Raw genomic sequence first — 23,500 nt, forward strand, 5'->3', positions numbered from 1 at the left:
AAAAAGGATTCAAAGCTATCATAGCCCGATCGCAAAATATCTCACGATAGTCGCTACACGCTATATTAAGAAACTATATGGAAACTCCATTCTAAACATTTGTGTTTCCCCATATATTGTTAGAAAGAAAAGCAAACAAAAACCGACAAGTAGAGAATAGAGTATCTTAACACTTCTCTCTGCCCATCCCACAAGAAAAAACTTATTTAAAAAAACCTACTTGTAATTACTACTACGATAATCATCTACGATCTTTCTACAGCATCCCTCGAACAGTGATGTCCTAGCTCTCGGAGAGGGTGGTCGTTTTCAAACCGCTCAGTTTGGCGGGAATAAATGTTGCGATTTAATATAACGTGTTATTTTACTTTGAAATATTATTTTAAAAGTGTTTTTTATTAAGGGATTTAAGTGTTTGAGGCGTGAAAAGGTAAGTTTTGATTTAATTATTTTGGTAAATGAATATGTAATAAGTTTTGATCTATTTTCTTATTTAGGTTGTAAGAATATACAATATCAGTTTTAAGATTTTTTTTTAAATATCTATTTACATAAAAAATAAAAGAAAAATATATTATTTTAGAGTTGTAGTTAGTTTTAACGTAATTTTTTTCTCTCTAAAAAAATAATAATACTTTAAAAAATAAAAATCCTAATAATATTAACTAATATGCTTTAACAAATAAAATACTACTTTAACATACAATATAATATTTATTAGTGATATTAAAATATTACGTAGGATTCCTATGAAATATATTAGTCACTTAAAAAACTTCCTCGTTACCATGGCAACGTGTGACGTCTTAAATATTTTTAAAAATTATATATTTTTTTTATTTATTTTTAGCTTCACGCTATATCCCACACACAGCGGGAAATGCATAGGGTACCTGGGAACCGTAGTAAGACACAAAGTTTCTTAATTTAATATTTTTTTACAAAAAATATAAAAGAAAAGAAATTACCCAATAGGCAATACCTCAAGAATTCGATGGAAAGGAAGACAGAATGGAAGTCATTTCACACCAGGTTTCCTCTGTCTACCCTGAGAGTGTAGCTTAAAAATATTAAATTTAATGTGGAGCGAGATCGCTGTTCCGTTTACCTTGACGCTCTAGCAAGATAAGTAAAGAGGATCTAGTGTTAGAACACTTATTTCTCTTTTTTCTACGCATTTTAAAAGATTTTTTAACTTACAGCCGCTTTTTGGCTTTAACAAAGCAGATAAATAAAAAAAATACAATCATTCTTTTGTAGATTGTATTTACAAATACAACCAATGAACATGAGGTTCAACACGAAGCCTTCACGACTTCTACAATTTCCATATATTTTCATGACTACAATTTCCAAATATTTTATCTCCTTAAAAATATTGTAACAATTTACAGTGAATGCACACTCTTGAGTGGTTACCATATCTCAAAGTTGACTTCTCTTGAGAATAAGTGAATAGACGAAGTGCCCAAAGCCACATATTCTACATCTACTTACTTACAGTTGAAATATTTGTTACAATATTTATTTCAAACCAAAATTTTCCCTAAAAATAGATTTCAAATTCGAAGAGAAATACGGAATTCATTCGTTAATATAGTTCAAAATGCTTTAGGCTATCGTGGCGCAACGTAACGTAAAAAACTTTTACGCGACGGTTGTGGATTCGATCCCCACTCGTGGGATTGAAGTGTTTTCGTTTGGTTCAACACTTAATGTCTGTAAAATTGGCACTTTGTCTTTAAAAAAGCGGGGAAATCAAAATAAATCATTTCTCTGCATAAGGATCGAACCCACGACCATCATAGGTACAGGCAGACGTTTTCCGTCTGCGCCACGAAGGATAAACGATACAGTCCATTCCAAAAAATATAAAAAAACAGCCAAGTGAGAGTAGGACTCGCACACGAAGGATTCCGTACCATTATCTATATAAAAACGACAATGAAATCACTTTTATTTTGTGGCAGTTAATGAAAATATTCTAAAGAGCTAAAGTTCTCAGTAGGTACTAGTAATTGTTAAGAATAACAGCGCCTTACTGTAGCACGATCTTCATTCTCTTAGTTTAAGTGCGGCGTTAAATTCCGCTGCAATTTCCGCCTTCTTATACCACATTTTCAGACATATTTATCATCACATAATAACTTTCACATTTCAATAACAAGCTTGCCACATACAAATACATATTAGACTGTCCCAGTGACGAGGGTCACAAAATAAAGTTGTCAAGATTTACGCGCGTCTCGAGACCGAGCTTCGGATTTTGTTTACGTTTATCTTAAGATTTTTTTGAAACTTACTTTTCATTTGAGCTTATTTGTTTTGTAAAAATAATATATTTTGTTTTATATATTTGTATAGTTTTATAAGTCATTTGATCTTAAATTGAGATTTATTTGTGGTAAAGTGGATTTGACTGTTTATTTTTGATGGATTTTTTTTACTTTTTTTTTAAAAAAACGTATAAAAATAATTATTTTTCTTTCCTAAGTGTGGTAATAACTCATTTAAAATGTCATAAATATTCACATTTATTTTTTTTTTATTTCTTCAGTCTGATAAATCAAAAGCATTGGAATTTAAGCAATGTCTTTTAAAATGATTGGAAAGTAAAAAATAGAGAGTTTTAACAATTGGTTATTGGTTGTACTTTATACAGGAGACGCATGTGGTTGTTCCGCCAATACACAACTTCTCATGACTTCGGCGGAGAGTGGGGACGGAAGTGTCCTAATAGGGAACGGAGTGTTATAACACTAAGTTCCCCGGCTCCCGCTGCCTACCCTGCTATATGTTGGATACCATGTGAATCTAAAAAAAAATTATATTCTCTTCCATTATGTACTTATTGAGATGCAAACTGTTTAATATAAATATTATGAAAGCTATTATTAAATGGTAAAAAGTGTACTTTATTTTCATTTCCTGTTGCCGTTCAAACGCTACCTAAGCTCCGCTTAATATAAAATCTATCTAAACTCTCTCACAGTTCCTTTTTTTAAGTAAATGTAATAAATTGAATCAATATCTTATTTCTTTTTTGATTGCTTCTATATGCAAATTTTTTTTTCGAGAGAGATTTTTTTGCTATATAGGTATGTACATAAAATACGCTCCTTTATTCATGATTTTTGTTAAAAAATAAACTGTAAAATTTTGTAATTATTTAAAAAAAATAAAAAATGTATGGAAATGTTATTTTCTGTATAAATTACCATAAAAATAGGCTTTTTATATTTTCAAGAATCAAGATAGCTTTTTTAGGTAAATTGAATTAGTTCACTTTCACTTATTTTAACTTCAAGCTGAATATTTTGTAACATCTTATCTAATTATCTTTTTAATATTACAAATGTGAATGTTAGTGAGAATGGATGGTAGTTCCACTTTCACGCAAAAACTAAGGAATTGATTTGAATTAAACTTTACAGTAATATACTTTATACTTGAAAATATCACATAGACTATAATTTATGTAAATTTTAGTCAATTTTTTCATAATATAACAATAACTTAAGCGGGCGAAGCCGCATGTGGGTCGCTAGTAAGTTATATTCTAAGTAGATAAAGAAATATTTGAACAAAACAAAAATATCGTAAATCTTACCTAAATATTATTACTAAGCAAATAATCTGCTTTAGCTATTTCACAATAATGCTGTTTCTAAACAATTCAAACGTCGATTTCAATGCAATGAACTTTGAATTGAAAAAAATTAAAAAAAAAAACAAAACTTTTAATTAAGCTTGCCTGGTACAAGAAAATACCGGGAAATTTTTAAAACTTTGTTTTATATTCAATTATTTGAATGTACCGCTGTGTGTTGTTCAGCGTCTTAATTGCTATGGTTGTAGATTCGATTTCCATTCAGGGTATTAAATTATTTTCAGTTCATTCCTCTCGGTATGAGACAAACGATGGCAGAGTTGAGTTTCAAAAATTAAACAGTGGTGTAGGGAATGAAATGTCTTAACACTAGGTTCCCTCTACCTACCTGCAGGGTACATATGCAGGATACAGCGTGAAGCTATTATCTATACACAATAAGGCTAATAAGTGATAACTAGATAAATGTGGAATTCCATATCCATATCCATACAAATTTCGAATTTTGATTCTGTATTAATTTACGAATTTCTATTTATTTAATAATATTAGCCAGAAAACGATTTTAGGGAACTCCTATTTTTGACATTCTAAATATTAGTTGATGTAACCCAACGCCGTACTTCCTCTTAATAGATAGAGGACCCGAAGATCTATAAATTACTTCACAAATTTACCCCGAGAAGACATCGAATCCACAACCGTCTCAACTAATGTTAAACATATTTCCCCTGCACCACTATACATTTTTTAGCCTCATTTTGTACATAATTATTTCAATATAACAGATGTAGACTGTAAAAGAATTAAAAGTACAAAAGCTACTCGACTAATTATGATTATTGAATTTCATTTATAAAATGAAAGTTTGAAACGTTGTATTGAATTTTATAACATTTGTGTTATTTTACTTGAAAATTGGCTTTTTCATAGTGAAGTGCATTTTATAAATATAATAATTATGATATAACATTAAGTATAGTTCATATTGTCATTAATGAAAACCACACTCAATAGTTCAATAAACTATATATAAGTAGACATATCAGCAAGACCAATAAACAAACACAAATATATCTATACATTTTTTTAGCTTCACGCTACACACTAGAAGGCAGGTAGGCAGAGGGAGCCTGGGAACCTAATGCTAAGACGCTGTTGCCGTTGCCAATTAATACACTTCCGTTCGTCATTCGTCGAATACTTGAAGCATCGCGCGAGGTAGAAATCAACGTTACCAAAGCAAGAAAATAAAAATATTAAATATTTTCTTTCCCCAAGTGGAAATCGAATCCATAACCTTCACGTTTACAGTCCCCTACGCCACGACGGCCTCAGCAAAAAAAAAATACTCTATAACCTCGGAAAAAGCTAAAAAATAAATCACTTTAAACGTCAAATTATAATATAAAGCTAGCTTTTGGTTACTATAAATCACTTCCCATGTATTTAGTACGACATAATTTCCCCTGGGCTCCTACCGCGGCCATTTTATATGGAACTTTTGTGTGTGACCACGCGTGTACTGTGTGAGTGTCCAGTGAAATGGTTAGATTTACGAGTTTTTACGAGGTGGGAAACTTCTTGTTTAAATATAGTGTGGATGGAAGTAGTTTCATTTTGTACTTTTTAATTTGTAGTTTTAAATGTGAATAACAGTTGAATAAGGCTTTTAATAGTTGAATATTTAAAATATATAATCAAGGTTCACGCTTTTCGCCTCATAGCAGGGTATGTAGAGAGAACATAGAGTTAGGACATTCAAGTCCTTTCCAACAAAGTCCTCCGCCAAATTTTTAAAGTATTGCCTGTTGGTGGTGAAACTTAACGTCGTGCTTTGTCTTGTTACTAGAGAATGGAAATGAACCCAAAACTGTCGTATAAATAATATTTCTTTCTGCATAGGTGCTGAAAATACATGAATACAAACAATATTTCTTTTATAAAATGTAGCCAGCCAAGTCAGTACTATAATTAAAAATTAAAATAATGAAAATTTTATGAATTTTCTCTATATTCTTTCTGCCAATCTCACAAAACATGGGTCTTAAAATATGCATAAAAGTGAAAAGAAAATGAATCGTAGAAGACCTTCAAAGATCGCTGTTAACTTTCTTGACTTTCAAATATTGTCATATGTCAACCGTAGTGACGTAGGTCGAGTACTATAACTTTTACACTATTGAAATATACTCGTATGTATTCAATTATATAGCATTTCTTTCTTTTTTGTTATATTTCAAATCTTCCAAATTATGCAAGATATAAGAATCTAGTGTTAAGACACTCCGTTTCTCATTTTTCGTCTAATTTTCCTTTTAATTTTAGTTAAGAGACAGAACTAAACTTCGCGCTTCATTTGGTTAACACTGGGAGGAAATGACAATAATATATTCCCACTAGTGGAAATCGAACTCACAACGCTCGCTGCACCTATATACTCGAAGACACAAACGAACTTAATTTTAAAATTAATAATTTAATTGAAAAATAAATCTATTCTTTTATGAAACGGAGCCAGTCAAGTCGCTAGTATAATTATAATTATTGTAACAATGAGATAAACGTATAAGAAAGTTCCCTTCGTTAATTAAATTACTTGGGCTTGTTCTAAACATTCAAGGTCTATTCGTATTTAGAATACAATTAAAAATTATGTATAAAGTTTTCACTGATTTGGTTTTATACAGTCTAACTTTGGGTACTAACCAGATGAACAAGATTTTCATGTTTTATACTGCTTTTTGCTGTTTTTTGCATTTTTTGAAAGAAGAAACAGAGGTCGCTGTGGTGCGCTGCCACAGTGTCGACTAATGACGTTGTGGGTTCGATTCTGTCTCGAGGGGATGCAGTATTTTCATTTTATCGCTCTGGTAACGAGGCAGAGAGTGGCGTTTAGTTACGCCAATGAACACGCAGTGTCTCAAGAATTGAAGGGAAAATAGGAAACGGAAGTGTCTTAATGGGACACGGAGTATGTTTACACTAGGTTCCTAGGTTCTCTCTATCTATCCTGCTATAAGCGGGATACAACGTAACGCTAAAAAAATAATAGGCTCAATTAACTAATTTTCGTCAAAATTATGAAGAAATTACCTTAAAAATACTAAATACCATATATCCATGGTGTAAATAAGGATACCAATTTTACAATAGCTAACCCTATTGTAAAATTGGTATCCTTATTTACACCACACAATTTTACGATACTGGCAACAAGTTAGTTATAATGAAAACGGGATTCCCCTTCGAGGTAATAATTAATTAATGCCCGACGAGAAAACTCCATCGGATTCTTGAGCTCGCTAATTAGATAACTTGTATATTGTTTTGTATATTTGCTAAGGTTAATATAGAAATAAGTTGTTTTGGTGATTTTCTTATGATTATTAGGCCGTCATGCTGAATTGGGACGTCTGGTTGTGGATTTGATCCACTTGGAGGAATGATTATGTTAAATTTATTTTTCTTTTCCCGCTCCAATAAACCAAGCGGGGGTAACCCCCCCTGGTTTGACCATTTGACCATAAATTTTCTTTTTCTACGCTTCTATGAGAACTTTCGATTAATGAACTTTACAATTTTAATTAAAAGCTTTTTAGTAGAGTTCCGTCACTCACTCAAAGCGCAATGTCTCGAGTTCGAGAATAAAATTGAGATATCTTAACACAAGGTTTTCTCTGCCTACTGACTGACTACTCTCCTATACGGGTTAAAGCCTAGAAGATTTCTAAAAATTGCATGATATGGCGGAATTTAACGCTGCGCCTTTACATTCACTAACATTAAAGTGACATGTAAAAAAACCATTAGAATTATTAATAGTTATACAGTAATTAAAATCCTATAAAAAAACTGAGAACCATAATTTCATTTATATTCCGCTCGAAGGAAAAAAAATCAATCTACTTTATATCGGCTGTATTCGTTTTCGTATCGTATTGCAAAGTATCGAAGATTGCAATCTTGAGATCTTTTGTATATTTTTAATATTATAAAAGTGGGAACGTCAACGGATTTGTTAATTGAAATGTATGGATTTTTTAAAGGAAATTTAAAAAAAGGATAATTTAAATTTTATTGTTTTTTAGTTATATTGTGAATGAAAAGTATTTATTGCATTTAGTAATTAATGTTATACTAGCGATCGACACGCGGCTTCGCCCGCTTAAACTTATACTTATATTATAGCCAAATTATATAAAATATTTACATAAATTGTAGCCTATGTGTTATTCCGTTGTATAAACAATATTACTATAAAGTTTCATCGAAATCAATTTTTAGGTGAAAGTGAAATGAACACATTTAAAATATTAAGATTGGATAATACGATCTCGGAAATTGAGCAGAAAGTGGAGAACTCGGTTCTGTCTACCCTACTATATGCTGTGAAGTTGAAAAAAATATAAGACATAACAATGAAGCCATGGTAGCGTTGTAAGATAGCGCCTGACTATCTGAACTTATGAATGATCTCCATACGAAGCCAAGGTCAGAGCTTTTCTAGCTCGGCCTCCCGGTGACGCTGTAGAGGTCTGTAAGGCCAATAGCATACTGCTCATTCGAAAAAGGTAAAAGGAACCCCATATGGGGCACTGAATTATTTTCACTTTCCAGCTCCGTAAATGAGGAGCTTTAATTTTCGTCAGTTAAGACGCAATTTCTTGAATTCTGGTAGAATAGATAGACATAGAGGAGAACATAACAGTGTTTTGACAATATACCCTCTCTACCTATCCCGTTATATACGAAACAACGTGAAACAGCAAAAAACAAACGAAAATAGCAACAAAACCGTTCAAACCTAGCTAAATTAAACCCTAACATCCAGAAAGTCCAATTTCATACAAATTCGTTGTAACCCAAGACATTACTATGTTACATCATTCGGAAAACTCTTGCAAATTTATTCATGAGGTGTTGATCGCGTTTGGTGATACGACCCTCAGTTTTATTATCATGTTTACGCCCAACTGGATATCTGTTAAAGCTTTGTTTTTATAGATCCTTTGATGGATGGCTCTTTGATGTGATATATACTGGTGTATGTCATTTTGGATGTTAGGGTTTTGATGGGTTGGTGGATTGGTTTTTGTTATATTTCCATAATGATTGCGTTGTGGTAATCAAAACAGGTACCTACTAGCGAGAATGTCACCATCAGAATTGAACCACGGTGACAGGTGGTTTAGTCGTGGTCGAGAGAATCATAGAAAAATCAAATAGAAACCTCCTCCTATTACAGAATTAGTTAAAAATGTATGTAAAATGACAAAATATTTTTGAGAGAGGTAGGACACCTTGGTTGTAAATATAGTACTGGTTATGAAAGATCACAAACTGATGATGGAAGGCATGTGTGTGTTATATATGCACTCCGTTTGTTCTGGCACATTGAGTTTCCGCTAGCCACAAATGTGAAAATAAAAATAAATTTTCTTACCACTAGGTCTTACTTAGTTCTCTGGCCGAACCCAGTAAATGTATTATATTGTAATATCTGCAAGAGCCGATTTAAGAGATACAATTCTAAAGTGCTGTTGGGGGTACAATGTATATAATAAAGAAGCTTTTGGGTGCAAACCTTAAGAAACTACTTTCAGATTTTGCCTATAATCACTATTCTTTGCAATTTCAATTGACCCACAAAAAAATACAATAAAGAGACCAGTCCAAAAAAAATTAAATATAAAACTTTAAAAATAAACTCAATCAATAAGCATTTATTGAAAAATTCTTTTCAAAATTTCAACCAAATCGTTTAGTTGCTGTCGATGGCGAATTGACGTATTTAGGTCGGAACTTCGACAAAATATGTTGTTTCGATGCCGATGTTTCTGAACAGTTATGAAATGTCGGTATAACTTTGTGTGGAATGACTAATGAAAAATTGAATGTTTTATACTGTGACGTTAGTTTTTATATATTTTTTTCTTCACGTTGTCCCCCGCATACACAGTAGGATAGTTAGGGTGAAAAAAGTAGTGTTAAGACATTCCATTCCCTACTTTCTGCCCAGTTTTTGAGACGGCATGCTTTGTTTTATTTTTATTACCAGAGAGATGAAATTAAAAATGAAGATCATTATTTTTATCAAGTGAGAATCGAACCCACAATTGCTGGGTAAAAATCAGTCAGTCCTGTTTTAATTGTAATTCTGTTAAAATATGTTTTTATGTATAATTTTCGTTTTATTACATAATGTAAATATAAAGAAAATAAAAACAAAAGATGCTACCCTACATTCCTCGCCTCCCCTACGATATTAATACATACATTCGATTATATGCTACGAATTCTCTACTATGATGATATTTATTGCTAATTCACACATGATTGGATCCCATAAAAGGAATGTTTTATGTTCAGTAGATATACGAGTATGTGTCTCATCCCCTATATTACGATTTATACATTGGGCTGTTACCCAACAAACCATTTTTGAAGCTAGATTAGAGACAGAGAGATTTATGATAACATTGCTTACACGAGGGTTGTGGGTTCGATTCCCACTCGAGAGAATTAATTATTTTCATTGCATTTTGATTCTATACTTATAGTTCTACTTCTTAACACCTTATTAGGCAGTGAAAAAGTAGTGATTTAAGTCTATTCTCTATATGTGCACTAGTTATAAATTAAAAAGTGTGAAGTAAAACAAATAAGCATTTTCCCGAGTAGAAATCGAACTCATAATTATTAAGTGTAAAATACTCCGTTTTATCTATCTTTACTGTAAAATAATATCGAAATACTAGCTTTAAAATCATAGCAACACAAAGATAAAATTTCTAGGTGCGACTGTACCAACGTACATTTCAGTCTAATTACTGAAGTAACCTCATAAATGGAATTTTCTACTACACCGACCTAGTATAACGTCCTATTTTTAGACTACAGGGAATCTGATTTGCACTACATTTGTTGAAGATTTTCTAGCATTATGCATTTATATGGGAATTTAAAATTTTTTTTTAGCATCACGCTGTATCCCGCACACAGCAGGGTAGGTAGAGGGAATTTGTTGGAATCTCCGTTCCTCATTTTCCGCTGAATTTTGGAGACATTGCGTGTTGAGTTGCGGAATTCAACGCCGCGCTTTGCCTCGTCACCAGAATTATATTAAAGTATTGAATTTAATTAACTAATTTTAAATAATTTGTTACAGGAACTGTGTAGAAATGAATTTCATCTGCATCTTTATCATCACAGCGTTGTGTTACGCGGGTGAGTACGAATATATTGTTAAAAAAACATTGCCTCCTATGATTATATGTAATTTATTTTTCTTTAATTATGTAGAAACCCCGGAATAAACATGCCAAATTTGTCATTCATTTACAATTTTCTTTTCTGTTAACAATGTTTGTATATTAAGGACGCGAGTAATTTGCAAAATTACGAAACACCCTAAATCGAATTTGAAGTGGTGACCACTTAATGTCATAATAAATGAGCGTTTACACGTTTCAATGAGCATTAAGCGTGAACTCCCAATTGTTATCGATTGATTTGTCGTCGGGCTTTGTTAGAATAATTATTATAGGAATCTGTGGGTGCCGAAAATATTCGTTTCGTAAAATTTATGTTAATATATATTTTTTACTTTTAAAAATACGAAAAGTTTAAAAAAAAAAATTATTAAGAATAAGTATTATTTTTTTATTATTCACGGTGTATTCCGTTATACCCCCTATATTAGATGCCAAATGTCACTGTTAGGTTATTTCTTAACTAACTTAACTTAGCTTAACGCTGTATCCCTGGTGGGGTAGTCAGGGAGAACGGAGCGCCAAATGCTGCGGTCAGCATGTTCGTGTAGTTGACACGACTGGACTTAGTTGGGGGGCGACTTACGCTACTCTTGCTGATTCACGATCTTCACTCAAGGACGTCTGCCCCAATATATGCGTGTGCAGCCCAATGCCTCTTCAACGTACTAGTTCTGCAAGCGATAGTGTTAGCGCCGGTTCTTTTTCAGATAACTTAATTTTCGATTTTATCCTTCAAACAGACTACGAGCATAGCCCCATAGATGTTGGGAGACTTGAAATTTTTAGAGTAGAAATCGAACCGGCTGTTAGTCCACGTAGACACCGTAGGTCACGACAGGTAACTTTTCACCTTATTTTCGAGACGTTCCATGGGTGGTACTCAACACCGCGCTTAGTCTTGTAAACAGAACGAGCAAATTAAAATAATTCTTCCGGGTGGAAATCGAACTCTAATATATATTAAAGTTTTTAGATTCACAACAAAAAAGGTTTCCACGTTCTACGTTACATACGAGTACTTACCATTTCAATCGCGTGTCTACGGAATGCACGTTTGAATTATTTTCAAACAGAACTAGGTGTTATTTTTTTATACCTGCCAACAGATTCTTTCAAAAAAACACTGTAAAAGCCTGAAATAACTTTGTCAGTATTTTTTCTCCGTTTTTTGACTTTCTCTCGTCTAATTGAATACTGAAGCACTTGTTAACTTGTTTGGCATTTACAGGAAAAGTTTTGAGAGGGCTTAAGTCGAAAATAAAATTTATTCGGACCATTAACTTTTAATTTGTAGATAACTACTGGTTTTTGTATAATTATGAATGGGAATAATATTTTTATTTGTGTAGAATAAAAATATACAGTATTTTTAATCTGCTTTAAAATACTGCTTTGTACAAGTATATTTTGATTGGTACAAACAATCATATTTTTTCTTTTATTATTATAATTAAAGTTATTAAAATAATATTGAACTAAAATATTTTTTAAGTTGACTTTGCTTCTCTTTTCTCTTATGAATTTTTATAGGTTCGCTATGACAGTTTAAATTTTTCTTTGTATATTGACATAAAAATTATGAAATAATCGAAAAGATTACTTTAGTAATCAAGCTTACGTTATTATCGATGTTTTCATAAAAAGTAAATGTAAAATACAGAAAATATCGTCCATTAATAAAAATAAACCTCTGTAAGAAAATTTTAAGCCAATATAACCTAAAACCTCAGAACAACTACAAACAAAATAAAATAAAAGACGTTCCACATTCCATCTCGTTAATATACCAAGGAAATACAAGACATTGTAGAGTTTCCAAAGAATTATACTATTTTTCATACGTTATTATTCCGATTGCCAAGCAAGGTATATAAATATTATGTATGTGAATACAAAAATGTGCTTGTATTGTTCATAGTAAGAGGCGGGCTCATTACCGTAGCTACGATAAATGTGTTTTTAACTATTAAATTGTTTGGATTTGCTTGGATTTTTTTAAGCGTTTTAATAAGAATAAATAGATTAAGGCAAACCTTTTACTGCAAAGTAGGGAAGGCAAAGGGAACCTACTGTTAAGGCACCTCGTTTCTCATTTTCCGATGTGTTTTCAAGACATGGTGTGTGTCAAAATGTCAGGAGGGAAGTACAAGATAGCACTTAATAACCATAATTAATTGTTCCACTTTCACATATATACGCTTCGTACACTTTACACCGCACTCTTTACATTATTTACATTTGACACTTTACACTTATACACACTTATACACTTTTTTTAACGCATAGTTTCAGCAGGGATACTGATTTTAAAATCTTAAACTCTGTCATAATTTCACACCTTACGAGAGGCAGAATGACGACGTACTGATTCATCCATCAAACACGTCACCCCCTCTTTTATAAATAACTATGTGGGTATTATTATTTTTCTTTTTGTAAATTACCCTACAATGACAATTCTCTTACATGTGTTCAGTTAGTGGAGAAACTCAAAAAAACAATCTGGCAATATGAAAAAAAATATTTTATCATAAAATATATCATTACACATGCTCTCCCACTACGCCACGAGGGCATGTTGGATTAGTAGTTGCAAGGTAATCTTTGACTTGGATTTCAGATTTTGATATCATACTCATATTACAAATGTGAATGTAAGTTTGTTTGATTTCACGCCAAAACTACGCAACTGATTATTATCAAACTTTATACACAATATACATTCGTCTAAATGGGAATCGAATCTAATACCGTCACAGTTTACTATCAGTATCTGTGCCGCTAAACACACAGATAATGCTGTATTTAAAATAACACTTAAAAGAATAAAACAATAAAATATTTATATAATAATCATAAAAAACACAATAAAAACTAGTTATTCTAGCATTATACATACAAACTCGTAGAACGCGTTAAGCAAAAACAATTTAATAGTAAAATGTAGCTTACGGGGTAGAAATGCGTATTTTATAAAAACAAAAGCGAATAAGTTGAGTGGTACCGCAGTTAGTACATTGTTCGTCGTACGTGTATATTTTTAAATTTGTACGCATTTTCTATGGGGCGTATTATAGTGGTGTTCTCAATGGTTCTATGGTACCCCTGGCTGGCTGGGTGTTGTTTTGAAAATTGTTATTATAGTTGCAGGCGTAGTGAGAAAATATTTGAACATATACACGGTGGTTGTAGGTTCGATTCTCCTGAAGAAATAAAATAAAATATAACATTATGATCAGTAAAAGACTCCAGTTAATTTGTATTTATATTTTTTACACATTCTTATTTAGTGTCAAGATTTTTAGTTAATAGGGAACGTTCACCAAAAGGGAAAATAAAAATAATGAATTTCTCCCAAACGGAGATCATAGGTACCCACAACCATCGCGCAGATTAACTTTTTTGCACAAAGCTGGAGGATAAGCAGGAGGGACCTGGCAATCTAGTGTTAAGACACTCTGTTCTTATTAAAACACTTTCGTTTCCCAGGGAGAACTAGGTTCCCTCTGGCAACCCTGCTATATTCGAAATATAGCGTAAATCTTAAAATAATATACCACGAATTGAGTTTAGCCAAGTTTCCCTATTTTTATAACATATATTTTATTAATAAGTTATTTTGTTAAAACGTAATCTCTTTATAGAATTACTTTCATAATTGATGCTTTTTTTCTTTGATGCTATTATTCTAGGCCTTATTCAATTAAAGGCAGTTAACAAAGTTGGTAAACAATTTGTTGAGAAATACACTTAAGTATATGAGTTTGAAGGCTTCGAGTACACGTGACCGAGTTTATACTTCAGATATCTGGAAGATATTAGTAACTATATCTTTATCTTATTGGTATATACCTATAAAGATAAAGATAAAGATGCCGTTAGAAAACCGTCGTGACGCAGGGTCACAAGGGTGTGACTGTACGTACTGACGTAACGCGACGGTTGTGGATTCGATTCCCACGCGGAGAAATTAATTATTGTTTACTCGCTCTGGACCAAGTCAAAAGCCCGGCGTTGAGTTCCCGAGTGTCTTAATACTAGGTTCCACCCAGTTCCCTATTTTTCTCCCAATTTTCGAGATATTGTGTGTTGGCGGAATTCAAAGCCGGGCTATATCTTGTTACCAGGAAATGAAAATGATTAATTTTCCCTCGAGTGGGAATCTAATTTACAACCGACGCCTCTACAGCCAGACCCTGTGCCGTTACGCCACGATTGCCTCATACGCTTAATAAACTAATAATTTATTTAAAGAACCTCTGACCTTCTACCTACTAGATAAAAATTCTAACATAACTACTAAGCTATAAGGCTATCATAATAAAATATCACATAAAACAACGTAAATACCCTATATAAGTGTATGAAAGCTGTTTAAATCTAATAAAACAGTATCAAAGAGCCAGTTTCGAACATTAATGAACTTCGCAACTAGTAAGTTATGTCAATGACACTAAATTAGTAGAGGGCTGTGAAGAATATTACTTTTATGATATAAAGTAAGAGCAACGCTAATTTTGTTTCTTTTTAAGGTTCCCGCTGTATCCCGCATGTATATAATAATTTAGATAGGGTCAATCTAGTGTTAGGACACTCCGTTCCTCACTTTCCACCTACTTTTCAAGATATTTCGTGTTAAGTGGTAAAATTTATTAAAAATTCTTAATTGCTCCAAACAGGAATTGAATTCATAATCATCGCACTTACAGTCACTATGTCGGTGCGACTCGCCGGCTATTTATATATTTTTTATCAGTTTCATGCGGTATTCCGCACACATCAGGGTAGACAGAGGATACCCAGTGTTGAGACACTCCGTTCTCCATTTTTCATATTCTGGAGGCATTGCGTGTTAAGTGGTGGAATTCAACACCACGCTTATCCACGACGCTAGAGTGAAAAAAATGAAAATATAAAATATTTCATTTTCTCGAGTGGGAATCGAACCTACAATCCCTGCGTCACGATTTGGCTTGTATAATTATACAGATAAATCACAATTTCTTACAAATTGACATACTTCATTATGCTTTCATAGTCCGACATAAAAGAGACGCTATTTCTTTAACAAAGGGCCCTAACGAACTGGGAGTAACCACTTCCTTTAGAAATAACATAACTAACTCCCAATTTGCAATATTGACTCTGGTTGTATGAAATCACGGACTATTGACTGTAGTATCGAATATGTTTAAGAAGCTATTTCAGTTAAAACAAGTTCAAATTCTTTATAGAGAATATAAATATTTTCTCGAGGCCTTCAGCCTAATGAATTATTGTCACTTCTCCTTTCCCATTCTCTAGTTGAAAAATGGAGGATGAGAAAGAGAAAGTGAAAATCTTATTTCCCATTTTTCAAGTCCAAATGAACCTTACCTAAATCAGAAATCGAACTCATAAGATGTCTGTTTATTCTTCACTTATCGCAATTACTAATTTGCTCTTTACAAATTATTCCTAAATTCGTTCATATTTTTCAAAAGAATCTAACAAAGTTGTTCAACCAATTAATCTCGGCCTCACTTTCTTTTCAATTGCTTTTGAATCGTTTACATGTTTATGTTATTACTTAAACACTGCTAATTTTGTTTAGATTTTTTTCTGTGGTATATTAAGAAAAAAAAAATAATTAAGCGTGTGATTGTAAAAGCAATAACTTTATAGGATTCGATTCTCGCTCGAGGAAATTATATATTAAATGCTTTCATTTCTTCGATCTAGTGTATGTCGAGGCAAAGCGCGGCGTTGAGTTCCATTACTCAACACGCAATGCCTCCAAATTCGAAAAGTTTTTATTTTTTTAAAATTCCAGTTGGACTCGCCCACCACAGATCCCGTACCAAGTTTATAATTATAGAATACAACTTTTAAAAGTAGACAAACTTTAGATTGCAAGCGTACGTACTAATTTTATAAGAAACTAGCGGCCCGCTCGCGGCTACACCCGCGTGAACTATGTTATTATTAATTTCTGTCACCATGACTACGTCCTAGTGACGTCTATGCAAAATTTGAGACGCCTAGCATTTGTAGCAACGAAGTTTCATACAAACTTTTGACCCCAAAAACAACCCCTTAGAAGTCGAATATTGCAAATTCCCGTCTTAGCAAGCACCTACGTCCTATAAGTAAGTCCTATGCAAAATCTGAGATTCCTAGCACATGTAGTTTCCGAGATTTCGTGATGAGTGAGTGACCTTTCGATTTTATATATATAGATAAACTACATTTTTTTCCAAAATAATCGTACTGTCGATGTAATATATATTTTTATTTTAAGCTTTATTTTTTACATAGCTAAGTAGACAGCAAGAGACTAGTGTCAAGACACTCCGTTTTCCGCTCTCGGCATGAAACATTACGAAAAAATAAAATTAACTCATTCCCACATCGAACCCACGACTATCGCTATTTCATTTAAACTCTGTCCTACATACCTATAAGTTATATATTGAATTTCAAGAGGATAATCGATTCAACTACTACGGAACAAGAATTTGAGAATGTCGAACTAACCAAGAAGTTCTAATGAATGTGAAATTGCAAACTACACATCTTCAAGTTTCCAATACTTTAGTTTCAAGTTAGCTAAGTTAGGGTTTTTGGTTTTCATTAAGATTCTCATTTTGATGGTATAATGAGGTATGCAAAAGCAAGAATAAGAGGTAAAAGAGGCTAGGGAAGACTTAAGTTAAAATTATAGGACCATCGATGATATTGGAGGAAGGTCACGTAAAAAATATGAGGACCTCTCGAAGGGCAGTATGTACAGGTAGGGCAGGTAAAGAAGGATGCAGAGACTGTAACATTTGGCTCTCTGACTAAGCTAAGGAGAAGGCACGAAGTTAAAACTTATGCTGGTGAGAAATTGTTAAAAATGGAAAGTTTTATTTTTTTCGATAAAATATAATAAATAAGACCTGTGCCACATGAACGCGACAGGCTGTGCATTCGAGTGAAGAAGCGAAAATAAATTGAAGCTACAACCATCGAGTTAACACTTAGCCACTGCGCTATGACGTTCTCATATGTATGATGTATGTATGTATGTACGTATACTTCTTGAACCTCACGTACACTGATACACTAGTAACAGCAGTTGAATAGAGTTAGTTAGGCGCGGTCTGGCTTCGTTACGGCGTATTGTGACGCCTTACAGTACAGTGCTGGATGAATGAAATGAAATCGTTTTCTGCTATTTCGTGACGTTTTTAAAAATTTTTATTCAGGTTTTTAAAAAGTCACATTTTCACGTTATATTTTATATTTCAGTTGTAGTTTAGAAAAGTTTTGTTTTTACACACAAAAAGCGTGTTTTCTATTCGAATTTGTACAGAACTATACACTTTTTATGGGTGTAGGTATTTCTTTTCTTTTGGGTGACGTTGTGTCCCGGATGTACGGTGTAGAAGAAGGAATCTTTCGCCCAATTTTCAAGCCATTGTACGTTGAGTGGCGAAACTCCACGCCGCGCTTTGCCTCGTTACCAGAGCAGAAAAGAAAAGAAAAGATAAATATTCAATATTGCGTTTCCTCAAATAGGAATTGAACCCGCCACAGTCTTCAAAATCTAAATGTTATTGTAAAAAACATATAAAAAACTAAAAGCAAAAACTAATTCACAACGAACCCAGTAAAATATTGTTCTAACCGAAATAACTTTGTTAAATTATACGGTGGAGATATTAAAATTATTTTCTTTCATTTCCAACGTCAATTAATATTCGTTTTAGTTAGAACAAAAGATAATATTGGGATATCATTTTCACGCTTCATATCTTTATTCAATCGATGTCTAATTGGAAATTGGTTTCTTAATGAATGCGCAGTTTTAGTGCTTTTATATAATTTCTTACCTCCAAAGGTAAAAACGGAACCCTTATGGTTAGTGAGTCATTGAGCGGAGAGCGGAATATTCCAATATAAGGCTCTCTGTGTTTCAGTTATGCTACGATAACCGTACTTAACTACATTTTAAGTTACTTAAGCGATGAAAATTAATAAACATTATATATTTGTACATTAAAATAAAGCAAACTTTAGATTTTCCTCTTTGAGCACATTATGCACAGCGTGCGTGACTGTAGGTTCGATTCCTAATCGGTGGTATAAATTATTTTCATTTTATCGCTCTGGTAACATCATGGTTGCGTTTAGTTCCGCCACACGACACACAAGATTCCGAATTCGGTAGAAAACAAAGAACGAAAATTTAAAGTGAGAAATGGAAATATTTAAAATATTATTTCTCTCAAGTGGGAATCGAATGTGTCACCGCCTGTGACGCTTACAGTCACACGCTCGTGCCTCTATACACCACGACTGGCCTTAATTTACAGTATCTAGACGTATCTAGTTGTAAGTGCAGTAGCTGATAGTTCAAAATGCAATTATCCAAAGGATTTATTTAACAATTGATAGCACTACCATACAATTCGTAATCTTTACTTCACATCATTATCACAAACTTTACCAATTTTTAACAAGTTTTTTTTTAATTGTTTAAATACATTCATATTTAAATGCATATTTAAAACTGAGGCCAAGAATAGAATTGCAACTTATAGATTTCAAACGCATACCTAAATGGTTGAAAATTTCAATTATTTACGTCGACATGTAAAAGTGATTTCCCATATAAGGAAACAACGTGCGTAGTGGTTTCCAGATTACGATTTATTACGGCAAGTACTCTCAACAATTAATTAATCATAAGCTACTCCTATCTCTGGCGTAATCACGATTAATATCCAAGTTGAAACTTACAGATTGGCCTGGAACATCGCTTGATATATGTACTAAGGATGTCAGTATGTACTTTAAGATATAGAAAGAGCCTAGAGTGCCTAGAATCAAGAGAGAGATGCCTTGCATACTGAATATACTTAGGAGTATATCGAGCATCGAAAGAAAAATAATACATTCCCCAGAATTCCTCGATTGGGAATCGAACCCACTATAACCACATTTACAGCCAGACTCCTCCATAACTAATAGTAGCAAAACAAAGTGGAAACTTTTGTTGCTCTCTCATAATAAGCAGTATATTACTGCCAGCCCTGACTCGCTCATTCAATTACGCTATGAAGTTTTGTTCGCAGTTGTTATATAAGTGTATAATTGAATATTCTGAAACTTGATTGTTACTTGGATTGCGGTGAAATGTAATTATACTTAGTTATTGTGATAATTATTTTTCTCCATTACCACGTATCTTCCTGTCTCTAGTATCTTTATATTTTATTCTTTATATTTAACGTCTCAATGGGAAAGGAGTGTTTTTACATTAGGTTCCCAGCTCTACCTCTTTTGCTATGTTCTAAACTATTCCTATCTTTCTCTTCTTTCTCATCTTTTGCCGGCCTCTGTTAATGTGCCGAATGATAAATTTATGTGTAGAATAAAATTTTAAAAGCACGTGATATTTTCACGTTCTTTAAAGTTATATTCGGCATGCTATGGAAAATGCATAAATTAAAAAATAAATAAACAAAAGACAGACTATGCAAATTGATACAATCACCGAAAATATTTCGAAAGGAAAAAAAAACGGAAACGGAAATTAGTGAATAGTTTTCATTTCCGAATATCTCATAAATATGTATGTATTCTGCAACGCTATCGAATATCACGTCTAGACTGAATAATGCATTGAGAATAAGTTCTTATGATTCGGTTCGAATTTGTTTATTTTTTAAATTGTTACAAAAAAAATAAAATATGATTGATTGAATATGAAGATATTATTGTTAATCTAAAATGGCCGCCGAAACAAAATGGCGGATTTAAATTTTTTTACCAATTAAAGTGCTCGATTTGTAAAAAACAATAGAGGTCGTATTTGCGATAGTACTTAACATTTTTTTTTGCTTCACGCTTAAATGTTGCTACAATGCTCTGTGTATCCCGCATATAGCAGAGAGCGTTTCCCTATTTGCGCCAAATTTCCAAGACTTTTTATCTTCTTAGCAGATCGGGAAAAATTAAAATAATGTGTAGGGGATGGAACCCATAACATTCGCGCTTACAGTAAGAAACTTTGCCGCTGCGCCACGACGACCACGAGATTTCAAAGTATTACGAAGTAATATAATACAAAAAAAAAATAAACAGTATCATAGATGATACCGTCAAATGTTTTTCTTAGAAATGAAAAAAAGTCTTCACGAATATTTCTTGGAATACTGAAATTATAGAAATAATTAGGGCGAATACGGATATAATCTCTTTTAAGATGTAGATATTTTGTACATTATGTATCTATTATATTATATTTGTACATAAACTTATTAAGTGTGTATAGAGAGGACGTCACTAAGCACGACGGTTTTAGGTTCGATTTTCACTCAGGGGAATAAAATATTTTCATTTTCTCACTCTGGTTATTATTTTATATGCAATATCTCGAAAATTGAGCTGCAAGTGAATACAGTGTGAAGCTATAATTGTTATGTTTAGAATTCTTTTATATTTAAAAATTTTATAATATTCTAACTTTTCAATAAATAAATCGTAACGTAATGTTACGTACGTAAACGTAACGTTTTTTTACTTTTTGCTCGAATCATGAACGATCTCTAAGTAATTCTGTGATATTTCAGTTTCAATTCATGCCCATAAATATTCGACACCACTGTCTCGATTGTCGTGTAAACTAAGAATTTGCATCTTTTTTGAATATAAAAATACAAACTTTAAACTACGGCTAGGACTAAAAACTGCTTACTAAGATTCTTAATTTTTTTTATGAAAAAGGCTCCCTTACATTTTTTAATTAGGCAAAAAGAATAAAATGGTCAGTTCCTCGATTTTTCGGTCAGTTTTAGATATTTCGTATTCAAATTCCTATTAGGTTGCAGAGTTTAAAGCTGTGTCTATCCAAAATAGATAAACAAACATATTAATAATATATATTTAATATATTTCAATGGAATTCAACGGGAATCGAACTCACAACCAACACCAGTACAACCAGCCATTTCTAAAAGAGATTCGGTTCGGTGGTATATATTCTTCTACGTAAACAAACAACAAGAAATTTTCAATTCAGTATAAAAGCGCAAACTTATTTACTTGAAAGTTAGGAGTCTGCCATCGTTTTGACAATACCTCAGTCGTAAGACGAACTGCGAAAAGAAACTCGACCGGACGTTTTTCTTTTGTTCTTTTTTTGTCTTATTTCGTATCTTATAGCCGGCATCCTGGTCTTATAATAGCTGTCAAAATAGAAGTCATGGGATTAGTGCCCACAAACAACAAATATTTCTGTAGTTGTGGGTTCGATTCCTACTCGGGTGAATATAAGATAAAGCGCGGCGTTGAGTCAACTCAACAGGTAATATCTCGAAAATTTGGCGAAAATTTGCCCTACAAAATGTCTATAAATAGTTGAAATATTAGTAGCTATTATTTTTTTATGCTATTTGTGTTAATTATCAGTTTATCGTTATATAAATAAATGGTCTTTTTGTAATTTTCAGTTTAGTCGAGGATATCTTTTCTATCAGAATGCAGTGTGATGATGATCCTGGCAGATTACGGTAAAATCATGAAGACTCCCTGGTTGACGGCAGTGGACGAGGCGAAAGAGGATGTAGAGACCGTATTCAAACGCTAGTGTGTGTTTTCATAAAAAAAGATATCTTTACTCTTGCTTACTTGTTCCTTCGTCTCTTATTAGCGTTATTCCGCTGGGGATAAAGCATGAAACTAAAAATAAACGAAATATCCTTTATAAAGTAGGCCGCATCGTCAAATCTCCAAAAGTTCCGGTCACAAGTTCACGACATAACTTTTCTAATGCTTAACCTTTTCCTTTCCTATACGACCTCTGGGAGATCTTCCATTTTGTAAGCTTTGTTCTACTGTCACCGACACCGTTATGTAAGTTAACATTCATTTGGGTATTAGTATAACACATAATGTCACTTCACATATGACCTGCTATTTAATTGTATTTTCCTTTATGTTGATTTAATTATTAATTAAATTTTTAATTATTAATTAATGGAGAATTATAAAAAGCGGGTTTGATTTAATCCCAATAATATATCTATTATATTCATCTCAAATGTACCTTGTAGCCCCCTTGTGGTCGGGTAAACAGAGTAAGCCTAGTGTTAAAACGTTCCGCTTGCCACTTTTCGCCGTATTTTGGCGGCATTGCGTATAGAGTGGTGGAACTGAATTCCTGTGTTATACTCCCACCTATCTGAAAAACTCTCTCGCTCTTAACTTTCGTCATATTATTTTCTATATGATATTTTGTGTGTATAAGCTATATTACTGTAAAGTTTCATCAATCATCATAAATCCGTTTAGTAGATTTTACGTGACAGAATAAATATCCGTCGTTAAAAAACTTTTACATTATAGTAGGATCTTTGTGAAGCCATCATCTTCAGTAAGTCAAAACGTGATATAAAGGAAATTTTAAGGTACCAAATCGTATATCGACATTTAGTACATAAATAGGGGTTGAAATTATAGTAAATTTATCTTGATGGCCCTTGAAGTCTCAACAAAGGCAGAGTTTGACTCGCGGCGTTACGATAAACGGTGACTGACGTACAATGAGGGTGGGGTGACTTGAACAAGAGCATCATTCACATCT

At 32.8% G+C, this 23,500-nt stretch overlaps 1 protein-coding gene across 1 annotated transcript in view; it reads left to right on the top strand.

The window, feature by feature from the left end:
- Positions 1-293: 293 nt before the first annotated feature.
- The window catches only part of LOC146535268 (cell adhesion molecule Dscam2-like), an 82,932-nt gene continuing 59,725 nt past the window's right edge, over positions 294-23,500 (top strand). Inside the window, exons 1-2 of the mRNA XM_085191349.1 lie at positions 294-430; positions 10,782-10,840. Of these exons, the coding sequence (XP_085047475.1) occupies positions 10,795-10,840 (46 nt within the window). The 5' untranslated portion in view covers positions 294-430; positions 10,782-10,794. The remainder of the gene's footprint in view (positions 431-10,781; positions 10,841-23,500) is intronic.

The sequence above is a fragment of the Heliconius melpomene genome, chromosome 10, assembly GCF_056956725.1.
Source record: "Heliconius melpomene rosina isolate 202511_hmr_F chromosome 10, ASM5695672v1, whole genome shotgun sequence".
Lineage (NCBI taxonomy): Eukaryota > Metazoa > Arthropoda > Insecta > Lepidoptera > Nymphalidae > Heliconius > Heliconius melpomene.